Source organism: Glycine max, chromosome 8, assembly GCF_000004515.6.
Source record: "Glycine max cultivar Williams 82 chromosome 8, Glycine_max_v4.0, whole genome shotgun sequence".
Lineage (NCBI taxonomy): Eukaryota > Viridiplantae > Streptophyta > Magnoliopsida > Fabales > Fabaceae > Glycine > Glycine max.
In genome coordinates this window covers 32,713,897-32,730,681 of record NC_038244.2, presented here as the reverse complement: position 1 = coordinate 32,730,681, position 16,785 = coordinate 32,713,897, and the positions used below count along the sequence as shown (strand labels likewise).

Sequence of the window (16,785 nt, the reverse complement as noted above, 5' to 3'; positions counted from 1 at the left end):
AAGAACCTTTTGAGGGGCAAGAACCCGAGCTGTACGGGCAGATGGAACAAAAACCAAATCGGAAAAAGTATAAACCCTCTAAGGTGTAGGAGCAGCAGGATCAGGAACCCAAGCTATACGGGCAGATGGAACAGAAACCAAATCGGCAAAGGTATAAACCCTATGAGGTGCAGGAGCGGCAAGAGCATGAACTCTGGGAGGGGAAGGAACCTGAACCCATCAAGAAATAGGAGGAGTGATGTGCCATCATTTTCTTCTATTTTCTAAACCCTTTTTGCACCATTTTAATTACTGATTGGTCTTAATTGTCAATTAATCAGGCAGTTTTATTATTTGGGCTCATTTAGCTAATTTGATGTTTTTAATCTAATTTCAGGAATTAATGAAACATTGGGCTTAATCCGGATTTTGGTTATGGACTTGAAGAGGGCAAATTAAGCAGCGCTTACCTTAGTTAATTAGGAAATTTCGCAATTTTATTTTATGTTGTTCAGTGTTTATTTCGTTTTGGGCCAGAGTATTGTAATAGGGCCCAGTGACTTTGAGTGACTCTTTTTAAATAGCAGCCTTGGGATTCATGCAAGGCATTCTGTTATGCTATTCATTATTCAGAGCTTTTGTTTTAGGGTTTTCGTTTTTCTGCTTTGATGCTTCTGAGTTCGTAATGCAATTTTACGTTTTCTGCTTCTAATTACAATTTCGTTCTTGCTTCTTCTTCTACTCTCATATACGTTTCTGTTCCATTTTACATTTCTGTTTGTTTACGTTTCTGTTCATTTACGTTTCTGCTTCATGTTTCAATTGCGTTTTCTGTTTGAATCCATGGAAGACTAGATTTTCTGGTGTTGTTTCCTTTTGCGGACGAAGCCCAACTCTCTTTGAGGTTTCGCTTGTAATGTGGTTTCCTGGCAGTTCTCCCTTCACCAGTATCCCAAATTCGTGAATATTAATCAGTGCACGCTTCGTGTTCGATTAATTGCCTCTGAGCCTAACTTGCGTTCATGCTTAATGGACGAAGGGCTAACTGGTGTATGTGGTGCCTAATCACGTATTGAAAACCCTAAGTTGATTTTCGCTTAGTAAATTGAAATAGGGTTGGATTAAGTGGTTGACTGTTATGGACGAATTCTCCATAACCCAGGATAAGAGAATGACTTCTGAATCAGAGGAAACAACTCGTTTTTAATATTAGTAGTTTCGTATTCCAGTTTACTTGTTCTGCTCTTTAATCACAAAACAAACAAACCCCGCCCCCCCAATCGTTACTGTTACTGCAAGTATATTATGAACATTTGGTTTGTCACTGCTCGTTGGGAAACGACCTAGGATCACTTCCTAGTTACTGCATTTTCATGTTTATTTGATTTGGGTACGGTCTCGATCAAGGAGTAACAACAATAATAGGATCAGGAACTCTTTGAGGGGTAGGAACCTTAGAGGCGGGAGTAAGAACTTTGGTAGGCTAATGGGAAGAATCTTGAGTGCTAAGAACCTTCAAGAACTCATCTAAATCTTTGTTTTGCATGTCAAAGTTGAAGTCAACTGAATTCAAGACTACTTTGGTTGTGTCTTCTTTGTAGCATGGTATGTTCTTTACCCACTGATCATCTTTTTCCTTAAACCACTGCTCATCTTCCTCGTCATAATAGAAAACGTGTTCATCAAGGAACTCAATGGCATTCTTGTTTTCTTTGGTGAGACATTCTTTTCTTTTTCTTTTCTCCTTTGTGGTTTTCTTGATTTCCATTAATCCTATTATATTGAGAGAGAAAATGCACAAACTTTATCAAAATTGCCGCCAATATGAGAGTTAGTTATGATTGATTGTGTGTGTGGTAATCATTAAGGTATAATATATGAATTCCAAAATTATTTAATCAATAAGTTCCTTCATTCCTCGGCCGAGACTTTAGGATTTCTACTTTTATTTATATTGCTCTTGCCTTCCCTTTTTGATACTAGTTTCAATTGGTAATCGTTAAGGTATATTTGCCACATATTTGATTTTGGCTTTGTTAGACTTGCCAGAGAACACAAAGAGAGAGGTAGAATCAAAATATAAGCGTTTGAAAAAGACAAATATACAATAGCTGTATTACAATGACAAGATTCAAACAAATTTATCAAGAGTAAATCAATACAAATATATTATTGACTAAATCTGCATTTTGTTTTCTTTTTTAACTTAATGGGAATGGTTTGAAAATGGTATTGTTCCAAAGTAAAGAAAAAATTTTACAATATAAAATAGACCCAAAGAATTAACATGATTAGTTGGATGAATTTTTAAATTTATAATTTTGTTTTAAAAAGTTCTTAAAATTTTGAGAGAGAGAAAATGTGACAGTTTGAATTCTTATGATAAAGAAGATTTCGATAATATATTTTTAGTTAATATCCTTTTGTGAAATAAATGATTTTTTAAGTTGCTTTATGGTACAAAATTAAAAATGACTATTACAGTCATTATTTTAATTATTTATAACAATTATAGATAACCAAAATAGTTTTTAATCTCTTATAATAATTATATATAACAATACTATTTTCATTATTTATAATAATTATTTACGTTAATTACTATTAATTATTATTTGTAGGTTTAATTGTACTTTTGTTCTATTTAGTATTATAATTGTGCAATTTTGTTAGATGTTTTTAACAAACTTAGTAAATATCCTTTCATTAGTCTTTTGTTATGTTTTTAATAAATTTTATTGGTGTGACATTAGATTATGATGAGAATTGGAAATGGACGTATTGCCTAAAGCAAATATTATTTTGATAAGATTTTTTTTCATCATAGTATTGTTACGAAGTAATTTTTATTGTTAAGTGGTGTCTAATCTTTGGTAGGGATCCTTAGCACACATAATGCGAGTTTTGACAAGATTATAATACATGAGAAAAAAATGTAATTAAATCAATTAGTGTATGTAGTAGGCAACACATAACATGCCACAACATCAACAAGTCATCACCAAGTCTTATCACAATAAAATATGTGAGTTGAATTGGGGAAGGATTTGAAAACCATTGAAGGTGAGTTGAATTTTTTTTTGTACTTTAACTATTTAAATATACAACTTCTAAGAAAGACATATTTAATAAATAATGACTTTTATAAAAATTATTATTAGTTTTATGCATAAAATTAAATCATTTTTTTTCAAAGTATACAAGAAAAAATTACATGTATTTATAACTCAATACAATTTTTTTTTTGAAAATTTAAAAGACTTTTGTTCTCACAAATATAAATGTAGAATAACAATCAAACAACATTCACAATAATAATCTCAAAATAGCAAAAGGAACAAACAAATCAAATATAATAATAATTAAAAGTCATTAAATTTCATAATAATTATGCATAATATATAAATATGTTATATAATGTTTAATAATAATTAGTGTTGATAATTAGATATATATAAATAGATATATGAGATTTATAATAATACACAAAATATAATTAGTCTAGATGATAACAATTAATGAAAAGTCATATAGAAATAAGATTTATTAATAAGTGTATATATCTCTTTGAGTTAAATTATAATTAGTGAGAATATATATTAATAAAAAGATTAATGCATAAGTGGTATTAATTATCAGGTCTATTAATCAATATATTATTTTATCTTAGTAGTAGCATACATTATTAATTGTTATTTTATATATCATTAGTAATGTTTTTATTCCAAAAAAAAATAAAATAAAGAAGTTTGAGGGAGAGATTGGCTAAAGCTCCTGATTGCCCCAGTGTATCATTCCTGGTTGAACCCCGTGGCGACACATTTCATCAAACAAGAAGAAAAAAAAAAGCTTTAGGAACATGACCCAATAGTGACAATCCAAACTTCTTTAACGAACGACTATCCTCTCTAAGGGTTGGTTGAATGGAGTGACAGAGAAGAAAAAGAAAGAGAATAATTTGAATGAAAAAAAAAACGCAGACATAATTAGTCGAACTCGTTATCAATTGTGTGTGTAAATATTTCGCATATACTTTGTTTCTTATAAATTTTTTTGTGTAATTTTTTTAAAAAAAAAGATATCGAAGGAAGAATGGAAAAAAGTTCAAGATTATTATTTTAAAATTATATTTAAGATTTATTATTTTTTTAATTTAAAAATAAAAAATACAGTGAAGGTAAAAAATTGTCACTTTTGTAAATGAAAATTATTCAAATTTTCATGTTAATGATGTCACTTTCTTGAAGAAAAAACTTGATTGAGACTTTTTTTAAAAAAAAAAATTAGAAAATCTTATTTTAGTTTTCAAAGAACTCATAACCTAATTGAATATTTTAAAATAATTTGAAAAATAAATTGAATATTTAACCAATTTTTAATAAAAGAAAAAAGATTAACTCACAGAATAATTATATTATTGTGATACTTAAAAGAACTTATTTATAATTATAACCTAAGAGACCAAAAGTATAATTAATATTTATTCATAAATTATAATAGTTATTTATAATTCTTATTATTTTATTCATATAATAGTCATTTATGTTATTAAGAGATAAATTATTGATATTAATATTATCAATACAAAATTATATAGAGCAAGACTACATCAAATTTAATAATGTGTTCTATTCATTCCTAAAAAAAACACTTCGGAAGAAGGGCTACTTTATTTAAATTTAAAAAAACCGTCAAAAAAATTTCAAAAAAAGTGATTGTTTCTAAAGAGGTATATAGAACTTAGTTCTTAAAAAAAGAGAAAACTATTTTTTTTTTACAAAAGAAAATCTCAGTTAATTTACGAGCTTGTCGATATTTTTTTTTTTATAAGGGCATCGTAAAGAAACGCAGCATGCGACTGAGTTTTTTTAACGATGAAAACGAAGTGCATTATTAGTATTGAGTTTGTTCCTCCATCGCGAAATTAGGGTTCGCTCACTTGTCTTCAATTTCCTAAATTCACCCTGCACCATCCTTGAATCCTCCATTTGTAGCGCCTTTTGGACCGATTTTTCTCCGTGAGACCGTGACGCATCGCGGTTTTGTTTTGGGAACCCGCGAAACCGAATCAGATAGTGCGGCACGGTAAGTTCTTCAAATTCAATAGGCAAAGCCAAATAGTACAAGCACTTTACCTTAAAAAAATATATTTTGGAGTTATAAGCAGCTTTAATTTCATATGGGGTTGTAGGAAACTAGGAATTAGAGCAATGGCAGAAGATCTGGTGCTGGATACAGCAATCAGAGACTGGGGGCTGATCCCTCTCTCTGTGGTTATGGTTCTCATTGGGGTGCTCCGTTATTTTGTTTCTAAGCTTATGCACTCTTCTCAAACCCCTGATGCCAAAATTGTTAAAGAAGGGTATGCTTAACCTTTGTTTATGAGTTGCTTATGTGGCTGAGTTTTTTTTTCTTCTTTTAGAAACATCGGGCTTCTCAAGGAAATCTGAATGTTGTCTCGACATCCCAAAAGATCTGCCTAGGGATACTACCCCTCCTTAGAAAGACGAGGAAAGCCAAGATAAAGAGAAAGCAGACAAGAACAAACATAAAATAAGACACCATGAACATAGGAGATTTTCCTAGGATCCATCTGGGCATCATCATTCCAAGAAACTTAAGCAACAAACTTTGGATTTTTCACCTTCCTATCTTATCGCTTTTATTTTGGCTATGACATTTGGGAGCTTCTTCTCCAAAGATTTCCAGCCCTGAAATCTTATTGGTTTGCGTGCTCTTTCAGACCATGGCCGAGACATCTAGGAAAAGTCTGACCAGGGCACCAACCAGGCAAACTATTGGGCTTTCCAATCATGGGCAACAGCTATTGCTCAACATTTTCTTTTGAATCCTTCCTCTAAAGGTGAGAAGTTGAAGGCTGAATTGGAGGATGCATGGACCTTTCTTCACGAAGCTTTGAATGGAAATATTACTTTGACAGGTGATAACTCAAAACTGAAGGGTAAGCTGGCAACCCTGGGTGATAAGGTGAAAGACCTTCAGGCTAAGGTGAGTGATGTTGAGGTGGGTGATAAGGTGAAACACCTTGGATAAGATTAAAATACTTTTTAATTATTTTGTTTTCTGATTTTAATTTTAGTGAGAGAGAATGGGTATAGAGACTAACATATTGGTTCCCATCTTGCTTCGTAGTCATACCTTTTCATAATCGATCACTTATATATTTTTTGATTTTAAATAACTACAAATTTAGCTAAGATTAAAATTTTTAATTATTTATTTATTTATTTTAATGTCTAGTTTTATTTTTATTTTCTAAATTAAAAAATACTTTGATCGATTCATATGTGTTTATTATATCAGTTTATCATATACCATTTCATTTTTATATACAAACTAATTTATTTTGTTTGTCTTCTTTTTGTTACTTGTAATACACTAAATTTAGACTTCATCTATGTTACTCCTCCTATTTTACATGGTATCATGTTTTTTAATATACAAATTTGTTGTTAATTACCTAAAAGTTTTCATCTTATGCTATTTTTTACTATAAAAAATATCGTTAAAACTTTTGTAAACAATAAATTTAATAAATTGAATGTATTATATTATTTACTTGCTTATAAATAGGGGTGAGAATAGGTCAAATCGATCTATAGGGGCCTACGTTTATATAAAATCTGGTCTGGACCGACCTATTTAATTAAAATGTTAGATTTAAGCTTTTTTAAAAGTCTATTAAATTAAATAGACTACCAGGCTTAGGCTTATTAAAAAGTCTGATAGGCTTATATATATATATATTATTTTTTGGATACCAATATATACTTATATTATTTTTTTGGTATAATTAATTTTTTTTTAAACTAGCAGACTTTGATCACCCCTTTATATTCTTCATTATTTTGGCTTGGCTTTCCTATTCCGGCTAACCTTTCCTTTTTCTTTAACTTTCCTATTATGTTAGGCTAGGCTCAAACATTCATCGTAGGCTAGACTCAGGCCTCAAAAATTCATCGTATAAATAAATTTGTAGAAAAGTAATTGGTAATTTTTTTAAAGTTATGCTGTAAAAAAAATAGTTTTATAGGAAAATTTGCAAGAAAATTTCTTTTACCGTGACGTTTCACACTATTAATTTGTTACATAGTCCAATTTCAATAAAAAAATAATTCTTTTTAAGTTATTTTATTAAATACTTAATCACATATGGTAGAAAAATCATGGTGTTATAATTTGTAGAAGGTGTAGGTCACCTTTTAGTTGGTACCAAGATTATGAGAATCTTGCCATAGACAACGAAGAAGTTAAGAATATGTTTGGATGAAGAAATTTAAAATTCTATTGAATTTTAAATTTTGAGAATTTTAAATGCCTCAATTTAAATTCCTTTATTTTCAAAATTGTGTTTGGATAAAAAATTGAATTTCTTCATTTTTAAAATTTTGTGTTTGAATAAAGAAATTGAATTTTTTTATTTTCAAAATTTTGTGTTTGGATAAAGAAATTGAATTTCTTCATTTTAAAAAATTCTTATTTTGATAAAATAATCAAATGCATTCTTTTTTTTTTTAAATTTTATATTTGAATAAAACAAATTTTTAATAAAATAATTATTTTTTTCATTAATAAATTCTATGTACTATTTGTTGAGTGTGATATTCCAATAAATATGTACTATTTTAATCTATTTCAATTAAAAATATATTAATTTAACTATTTAAATCATTATTCCATTTACGGCTCACTACAAAACTCACAACATAACATAAGAAATATTTAGTATGATTTCACCTTGGAATGTTATTTAGAAGTCTATAGATAAAACTTATTTTCTGTAGAAGTCATTGATCAATAATGCAATTACACCAAAAAAAAAGCTTGGATTAAAGCAAAATCTAGTCACAAAATAAGTCTAACTTCCAAAATAATTCCAAATTTTCTAATTGCATTTGCTTTAGCACAAGAATTCCTTCACATCTTTTCTGCAAAAGAAAACATAATGTTAACTGCTACTAAACAAATCATATTTGTTAAAACATAATTTTTATATAAAATGAGAGATATAAATGTAAAACATAATTATACAACATCAACATACTTGTCATGATATCAAATGTACCTGTAATTTGGCATCAAGGCACAAAAGACGAGATGTAATCCTCCTTCTCATCCAATGGAAGAACTTTTATAATCGTAAACTTAATGAGATTTTCTGTCAATTAATTGATTGTTCTATGTCGAAGTGCACCATTAAAATTAGGTATATTATCTAGCTCACTCACCACTTCATGTACCACTTCTTAAGCTTCTTTTATCTCAATCTTTTTTTTTTGTTTTCCATTTTCTACTTAGTCACTTCAACAAATTCTTTTAATGACTCGGCTACTTCTTTCATTGAGGAAATCATCCCTTCTTTCTTTCCACTCTTACTTGGGCGAATGCTTTTCTTGTGGCGGAACTTGATCCCTCTAAGTCAAAACTCACACTATGAATTGCTTCCTCTTCATTTGTTTCTTTGCTCATGATATCATCTGCATCTAATGCATTTTCTGCTCGGAGTCCAGTAGCTCTATCCTTTGCACATAGGTCAACAATATCATTCCAATTAGGAATGAATTTGAATCAAAATCATTCGTCCTTTTCATGTGACTTGAAAAAAAATAGAAACATGTTAATAACAACACAAATAATAATTACAATTGAATAAAATTAAAAGATGATTGACTACCTTTACATATTCATTCCATGCAATTTCATTTTCAATGGTAATCATGTACTTTGTGCTATTCCAGTCAAATCCACTTTGACTAAGAATGTCTCTCACAATTCCATACCATGTTCTCCAAAGCTTAAAATGATTCTTAACATTATCTATCATGAGGTGAACTCCAAAACGCTTGGACAAAATTTGAGCTATAGTACTATATGCTACTGCTTTCCAATTTCCATCACCTTTATTGTCCAAATTTCTTTGATCTCTAAGCAGATATCAGCTAGTACATGCTCCATTTTCAAGTTCCATGCGAAGTAACTTCTTGTGTCCTCACCAAACATCTTTCTCTTTCCACTTGACTTGTTCTTCACATTGCTTGATTCCATTTCTCTAGACAAAAAAAAAAAAAAATCTCACATATATAATTACATATATATAAAGGTGAGACATGTCAAATTAGCATTCTAGGAAAGTATAAAATTAATTACACATAAAAAGTAAACAAAATCCAAAGTATTATGAAATACAAAAATTCAAAGTATCACACATACATGAGTATAGAGTCAATTACACATAAGAAACAAAATCCAAATCCACTAAAAATATCTCCCTAGTCAAAGTTTCTTCTTATTTGATAGGTGGCAAACATATTCATTGCTAAAGTATTACAGAATCTTGTCCATTCCTCAGTTGCTTGGATAGTTGTGACTTCATCTCCGATATTATTTGTAACTCTTTCCATTTGTTGATTGATTAACTCATTGTCAACAACAGATAAAAGTTCCAAGTCTTGGGCTTCCAAAATTGGATCACTTTGTTGTTCATCTCTTATGAAATGATGTAGCATGAAACAAGCATTAATAATTCTTATTTGTATTTTTATATAAAAAAAGAAGGAGTTCTTAATATACTCCATCTTTTCTTCAATACCCCAATGACCTTTCAATAACATTCCTTGCACTTGTATGACAAAGATTAAATAACTCCTTGTAATTTTGAGGGGTGTTTCCGATCCACTCATTAAGATGATATCTAGTCCTTCGATAAGGTGTTAAAAATCCAGGGCCATTTGTATACCCCGCATCCACAAGAAAATATTTACCTACAATGGTTTTAAAAAAATATTATATATAAAAAAATATGCATATTTCTTTTATATGATAAATAAAGTTTCATCATTTTCATGATATTACCATTTGGAATATGGAGACAATTTTTATGATGCAAAACTCGAGAATCTCCTGCTAACCCTTCCCACCCAGGCAACACATATATAAACCTTAAATCTGGACCGCAAACTCCTAAAACATTTGTAGAGATATCACCTTTTCTATTACGATATCTAGGCCTATCTTCTGCAACAACTATTACGGGAATATGTATTCCATCAAGTGCTCCAATCGAATTCTAAAAACATTTCAAAATAAAAAATAAGTTGTAATCACTTAAAGTACCTTATAATTACTAACAAATGACAAACTTACCTTAAACCATCTCCATTTGTTTTCCATCGAGCCCTCTAGATTATAGTCATGGAACTTCAAATATTCTTTGCTTACTTTCATTATAGCTCGCAGGACATTCTTGAATTGCCTACTTATTGTTTCCATGGATCTACAATAACTAAAGTGCACAACTCTATACTTTAGGTTGCGAGCAAGGATGTGCAAAAACATTGCCACAGCTTCAGCTATAGAAACATTTCTTGTTTTTACCAATTGCCCTTTCTCTTGTAAAATTCTACAAAGCTTAAAAAAATGCCTTTTTACTGACCCTTAATTGTTCAATGCAATCAGTTTCTATTTCCCTGAATAGATGATTGAGGAAACTATGTCTTTCTAATTCCAAATTTTGGGCAGGTTCCTTAACAAAGTACTTGTCATGATACCAAGTCAGTGCACCCAAAAGCATAGTGACAACACTAACAATAATGAAAAATGCTTGTTCAAGTTCTTCTTCCTCTTCTTCATCTCTTTTACGTTTTCTTGAAGCAGCCGAAACATCAATTATACTACTTTCCATTTCTTGACTATCCACACTATATAACTAAAAGAAAAGTAATATAATAACAAAGGATGTCATTAACTTTAATAAGTTGTTCACAAAAGCTCTTTAACAAAGAAAGAAAAAAAGAAAAAACAAATAATATATATAATGCATAGAATTATGGGTAAAGTTTTCTTTTCCTTAACTGTGAGACACAACAGAATTGTTTACAATTATATAGATTAGATATATAGTTCTATTTCTCACAATAATATATTAAAAATTCTCACTTCTTATAAATGTTTAATAGCATGCATACACCTTGCAGACATATGTGAATGTCATATCACCAAAACTCCGTCTAGCTGTTTGCATTAGTAACCTCTTAAGTTGTGCTCAACATTGATTTGAGAGTACACATCAACAACTTCTTAGCATTTAATGTGGGATGAATGAAAAAATTAAAGAAATAATTTGATGAGAAGGGTTAATAACACATTCTTTAATACACTTATCTAAACAATTTTTTTCTAATTAAAATTTATTAAAAACTGTTAAATTAAGAGAGATAGTTATTAAATATGATATGAGTTTCATAAATTTTTATCATTTTCAATAAATTTCAAATAATGAAAAAATGTGTTTTAGTATGTGTTTCTAGCATTTATCAACTTGATTTTATGGATTAATGCATGCAAAACAAAATATTCAAGGAGTTTACTCCCAATTTTTTCCTTCACAAAATTATATTAATTATCATTTTAAAGAAGCTCGTGTAATGACAAATATATATATATATATATATATATATATATATGAGAAAGATATATATTTTTGTAGGAGAGTACATAAGATTATACATGAATCATTATAATTATAATTTTTAAAATAATATTGGCCAAAAAATAAAATTTAAATTTAAATCACTCATATATAATTGTATGATTCAATTTTTTTTTCATACTCTTGAATGAAAATTGTTTTCTTACTAGATATATCTTAGATTTTGGGCAAGAAATTCGGTAAAAGAAAAAAAAAAAACATTCATGTACAAGAGGTATAGGACGGTATATGTACTACGTACCAACATAGGTGTCCAATGACCAATACCATATTTATCCTAAATTGTTGTTCTATTTATAATTCCTGTGGTGGAAAAGGTGACAAATGGTTATCCAAACACTTGAGTATCAATTTGGTTTGGTCGACGAGGCCGTTTATGAGGAACTTTTCATGATTTGGAAACACAAGGAGGAAGCCGTAAACAGATAGATTTGTATTGTTCCTTCCTCCTTCATGAGTCGTCTCCTAAACATTTTACTTCCTTCTTCCACCGTATCGTAGGATAAGACCACTCCTAACACGTTATTATTACCTTTTAATTCCTATTTTCTTTCTATTCTTCCACATTTTCTTCTTTTCCGGGTGTTCCAATTCCTATTCTGATCAAGGTTTCAATCTCTCTTTAGTATGTTCTTGTTTTTGGTTTCTCGTTCTTCTTAATTGTTATGTTTTTTGTTCACATGTATGTGATTCCATTTCGTTTTTCTCTCTCCGTTGTATGCCATAACGTTGTTCTTGAAGGGTGATACCATCTTGCAAATATTTGAGAAAAAAGATGAAAGACATAAAGAGAAATGGAAATTCGATATCAATTGTTGTTGAAGGGCATAAGACTTTCATGAAATGTTGTTCTTATAAAAATATGAAATGGGAAAATTCTGTGTCAAAAAAGTAAAATGGGAAAATTCATACAACAATTTGTATAATATATGTTTCATATTTATTATCCTATCATTTATTACATTTCAAATTTCTCTTTTACTTTTACAAATATCATTTCCCTAATATAATATGTTAATTTTTTTGTGGAGATGATGAACTGCATTTGGTGGGACACTTATAAATTTTCTAAATTTCTTCTATCTGGCTTTTCTTCATTTTGCTATAATATGGCTCATAATTCTTAAAATCGATATGTTCACTATCCAAGCTTTCAATTGGGTAACGCACATAAAAAAGTTAATACTAGATAATTACAAGCAGATAAGTTATTCTTACAAAAATCACAAGCATTTGATGTTGAGCAATAATCTATGTGGTATACGTAAAAAAAGAAGGAATAAGGATTTTGTGTCATATCTGAAGGGCAATAAATGTTTAAATAATTTTGTTCTTGTAAAGATCTGAGATTGTGCTTTGAGATGTTCTTATTGTTTTTATTTCTATTTTCAAATCACTTGAATTTCAGAAATTTTGGTGGCAGACCCTGTGAGAAATATTAAAGACGGGCCACTTTCAAAATCCACCATGGAATCCACTTTCAAAGATGCTGTGTCCAAGTTTGGAGGAAGAATTGATTGGAAATCTCGTCGAACCCAGAGTCTGGTGGAGGAGGTATGATATATATTGTTTGAATTGTATTTATGCTTCACATTTTCTTTATGCTTTTGGGTTTGTATGTATAGCATCATTTGCAAATACCTAGTGTAGAATAAATGGAGAACTACTACATTATAAACATGTGTTTTGATGATTAAATTGGGGTTGATGGTGTTTGTGGCTTCTGAGTATACTAAAAGGGTTCTGGTTTTCACATTGGTGCCTAAATGATGAAGATATTTTTCTTGACTGATGCATTTCATAACTTTAGAATATTATTTTATACACCTAAATATATTTTTAGTCCCTCAAATTTAAGGATTTGTCTTTTTTAGTCCTCTAAATTAAAATTTGCATTTGTTAGTTTCTCAAATTCGTGAAATAGTTTTTAGTCTTTTTTGTGGTTAAAAATTATCACAAATTATGCATCAAAATGGCCAAAATCATTCAAGAAGGATTAAAAAAACACTTCATGAATTTAAGGGACCAAAACTATAAATTTTTATTTAGGAGACTAAAAAAGACACCCAATTTTAAGGGAGTAAAAACGTCACTAAGCCACTTTTATAATTCATCATAAATAATACTAAAAGGATATTTCTCCATTGACCCAAGTCAGAACTTTAGAAGAATTCTAGTAATGGATCAAAAAGTAAAGGTGTGGTAATCTCATTATAAGGTTTGAAACATAATGGTGCAAATAGTTAAACCTTATAGATAAAACATGCATTTTTTTGTTATCCATAGAAATTAAATACGGTTTCAGGGTTTACAACAATCAGACACTTTGTTCAACCAATTGAACTACCCCCTTTGTAGATAAACCATGCATTTACAATTGAATGAGTGTACTTGCAGTGGATTAATAACTTATTCTCTAAATACTTGTTTCCCATTGCTTTGGGGCATTCATAACCACTAGTTTTACTTATTTTAATTTTTCTGGTTGAATAGAGAAACAAGCTTGCAGAAGACTTTAGAAAGGAAGAAATTGCTGAGGAATTGGAAAACACTAAGAAGCTGATAGAAGAACTCAAAAATAGCTTAGAAAAGGTAGAAAAAGATGAGCTTGAGGCAAAAAAAGAGGTTGAACATGTGATTCTCAAAATTGAAGAGATGGAGCAAGACATTGCTAGTGAAGCCAGTATTGAAGCCAAGGCAAAACTTGAGGCTAAAAAATCCATGCTTACTGAAGCGCTTTTGGAGTTTGAATTCGTTGAAAGAGAACTGGACTCAGTGCGTAAGGAGTATGCTTCTATGGCGAGTGGAAGGGATATAGCAATCAACAATGCAGAAGAGACTATTGCAACATCCAAGCAGATTGAAAAGGCAGTTGAAGACTTGACTACTGAGTTGATTGCAACAAAAGAGGAGTTGAACTCCACGCGAACCGCGCATTTGGAAGCAGAAGAACAAAGATTAGGAGTTGTTGATCAAGATTCTCACAATTTAAAGTTGGAACTTGAAGGAGTAGAAAAGGAGCTCCAAAGAGTAAATGAGCAAGTTTTGTCAGCCAGGGTTCTAAAATCTAAATTGGAATCAGCTTCCTCCTTACTGCATGATTTAAAAGCTGAATTAGCAACATATATGGAATCAAAAGTAAATGAGGAATGCTATAAAGAACAAAAAGAGAAACTTAAGGAACTAAAGCTAAACATAGAGAAAACAACTTCTGATGTTAACAGCTTGAGGGCGGCTTCTGTGTCGCTAAAATCGAAACTAGAAAAAGAGAAGTCGATTCTCACTTCCCTTAAGAAAAATGAGGAAAAGGCTTTGGCCGTGGTTGCGAATCTCCAAGATGAACTAGAGAAGTCTAGGTTAGCCACAACTTTCATTCAGATGAAAGAGAATGAAGCAAGAAAGATGATGACTGAGTTGCCAAAGAAAGTTCAGAAAGCAGCACAAGAGGCTGATGAGGCCAAATCACTTGCTAAGGCAGCTCAGGAAGAGATGATTGAAGCCCAAGAAGAGCTTGAACAAGCCAAAGCCCAATCAAGCACATTGGAAAGTAGTTTATTGGCAAAACATAAGGAGATAGAAGCAGCCAAGGTTGTTGAGATGTTGGCCAGAGATGCAATCATAACATTGGAGAAGAGTAAATCAGCTGAAGGCAACAAAAATGACAAGGACTCTTCCTCAATGGTGACACTCACACTAGAAGAATATCATGAGCTTAGCAGGAGAGCCTATAAGGCAGAGGAGCAAGCGAACATGAGGATCGAAGCTGCTAATTCTCAGATTCAGATAGCAAGGGAGTCTGAACTAAGAAGCTTGGAGAAGTTAAAAGAACTGAATGAGGAGTTGTCTGTAAGAAGAGAATCTCTCAGCATTGCAACCGAGAATTTCAAAAAGGCCAATGAAGGAAAGTTAGCTGTAGAACATGAATTAAGAACTTGGAGGGCTGAACAAGAGAAACAAAAGAAGCCTGGTGAATTGAATGATGAACAAACTTCTACTCCAACTAAGCCTGCACATGATTCATCAAGCCCTAAGGGAAAAGTTCCTTCAAATAACATTGAAGTTGGATCAGCCTCAGATAAGAACAAAAAGAAGAAGAAGAAGAAGTCATTATTTCCTTCCAAAGTTGTAATGTTCTTTGCCAAGAAAAAAACGCATCCAACCAAGTGAATGTAATCCTTCAACAGAAGGTAGTACACTAAGTAACAAATCTAATTTCTGAACAACTTGTGTATTGGTTGCCAATTGTGATAATTTGTATTAAGTTCTTTGGTTGCAAGGAGAAAATAAGATCATTTAATGTATATATATGGTGTATCTTCTCTATTATTCAATATTTCAATCTTTAGTACAAAATTACCATTCTAAGGGAAAAGGCACAAAAGTCTACTTTTAGGACACATCTACTATAGCAATATATGTGCTAAAGCTTTGAGTTTATGGAGATTTGATTGATTCATTCTCAAATAGAAATATGTTTTGGATGATTCTCAAACATAAATTTTGTGATAAAAATCTGGTCTCTTATTTTAATGATATTTCATTTTACTTTAAAAAAAACTAATAGTTATTTTGCAGAATGTAACCCAAAACTTATTCATTTGAAAAATTAAAAAGGAATAGAATTTGTTGATGTGAGAATCATTTGGTTAGGAGAAAGTGGAAAATTGTTATAAAATGTTGTCCTAGTGATATCTAGTTAGTTTAGTTGTCAATGTCATAGTTCGTTATTCAAGATTTATATATTATAAATAGATGTGATTATATTGGCACCAAATTATATTGGACCTTTTCTCACAGTCAAATCGAAAAATTAAAATGTTAGCTGAATCAACAAACTTTAGATAAAGGTAACCAAAACAAGATATTTATCTAGCAATGATCATAAGTAATATTCAGTTAATATTTTCAAGTAGATGTTAGTTGAATTCAAAATTGGAAAGGCACTCAATAGTGGATCCTTAAAAATGGGGGTTATAAGGAACAATAGCTGGTATTCGAGATAAGAAAAGATAAGACAATCACTAGTGCTTAATGGACGTGCCTAAAATATAGGAAGACCAATGAGTAGCTCGTTGTGACTATGACCCACTAAAGTTAGCTGAAATACTCAAATAATTAGTTGAATGGAACATAGTGGGATTGTGGGACTTCTGTAAACAGACTAAGACAATTATCTCAACATAAGATCTTGAAATGTAGTATAAATATGTGCTAAGAAGTTGTGTAAATGACCTTTTGCCAAAACAATCAATCAATCAAATTTATTATTTTCCCACAATTTTTAAGTCTTTATTTGA

The 16,785-nt window shown here is 30.4% G+C and overlaps 2 protein-coding genes across 5 annotated transcripts; one reads left to right on the top strand and one right to left on the bottom strand.

Moving 5' to 3' along the window:
* Positions 1-8,679: 8,679 nt before the first annotated feature.
* On the bottom strand, positions 8,680-10,458 carry LOC121175252 (uncharacterized). The gene is made up of 4 exons (XM_041017813.1): positions 10,144-10,458; positions 9,853-10,066; positions 9,717-9,761; positions 8,680-9,391 (listed from the first exon to the last, which is right to left on the bottom strand). Exons 1-4 carry the CDS (start codon positions 10,333-10,335, stop codon positions 9,270-9,272), a joined length of 573 nt encoding a protein of 190 aa, XP_040873747.1. The 5' UTR covers positions 10,336-10,458; the 3' UTR covers positions 8,680-9,269.
* Positions 10,459-11,812: 1,354 nt separating this feature from the next.
* LOC100787470 (protein WEAK CHLOROPLAST MOVEMENT UNDER BLUE LIGHT 1) lies at positions 11,813-15,952 on the top strand. 4 transcript variants are annotated; one of them, XM_014779263.2, is made up of 3 exons: positions 11,813-12,096; positions 12,897-13,042; positions 13,982-15,922. In XM_014779263.2, exons 2-3 carry the CDS (start codon positions 12,956-12,958, stop codon positions 15,653-15,655), a joined length of 1,761 nt encoding a protein of 586 aa, XP_014634749.1. In that variant the 5' UTR covers positions 11,813-12,096; positions 12,897-12,955; the 3' UTR covers positions 15,656-15,922. The 4 variants fall into 4 exon arrangements, with proteins under 4 accessions (XP_014634749.1, XP_014634751.1, XP_014634750.1 ...); XM_014779265.3 differs by having other exon boundaries at positions 11,835-12,113; positions 12,912-13,042; positions 13,982-15,855; XM_014779264.3 differs by having other exon boundaries at positions 11,836-12,096; positions 12,912-13,042; positions 13,982-15,952.
* Positions 15,953-16,785: the final 833 nt, after the last annotated feature.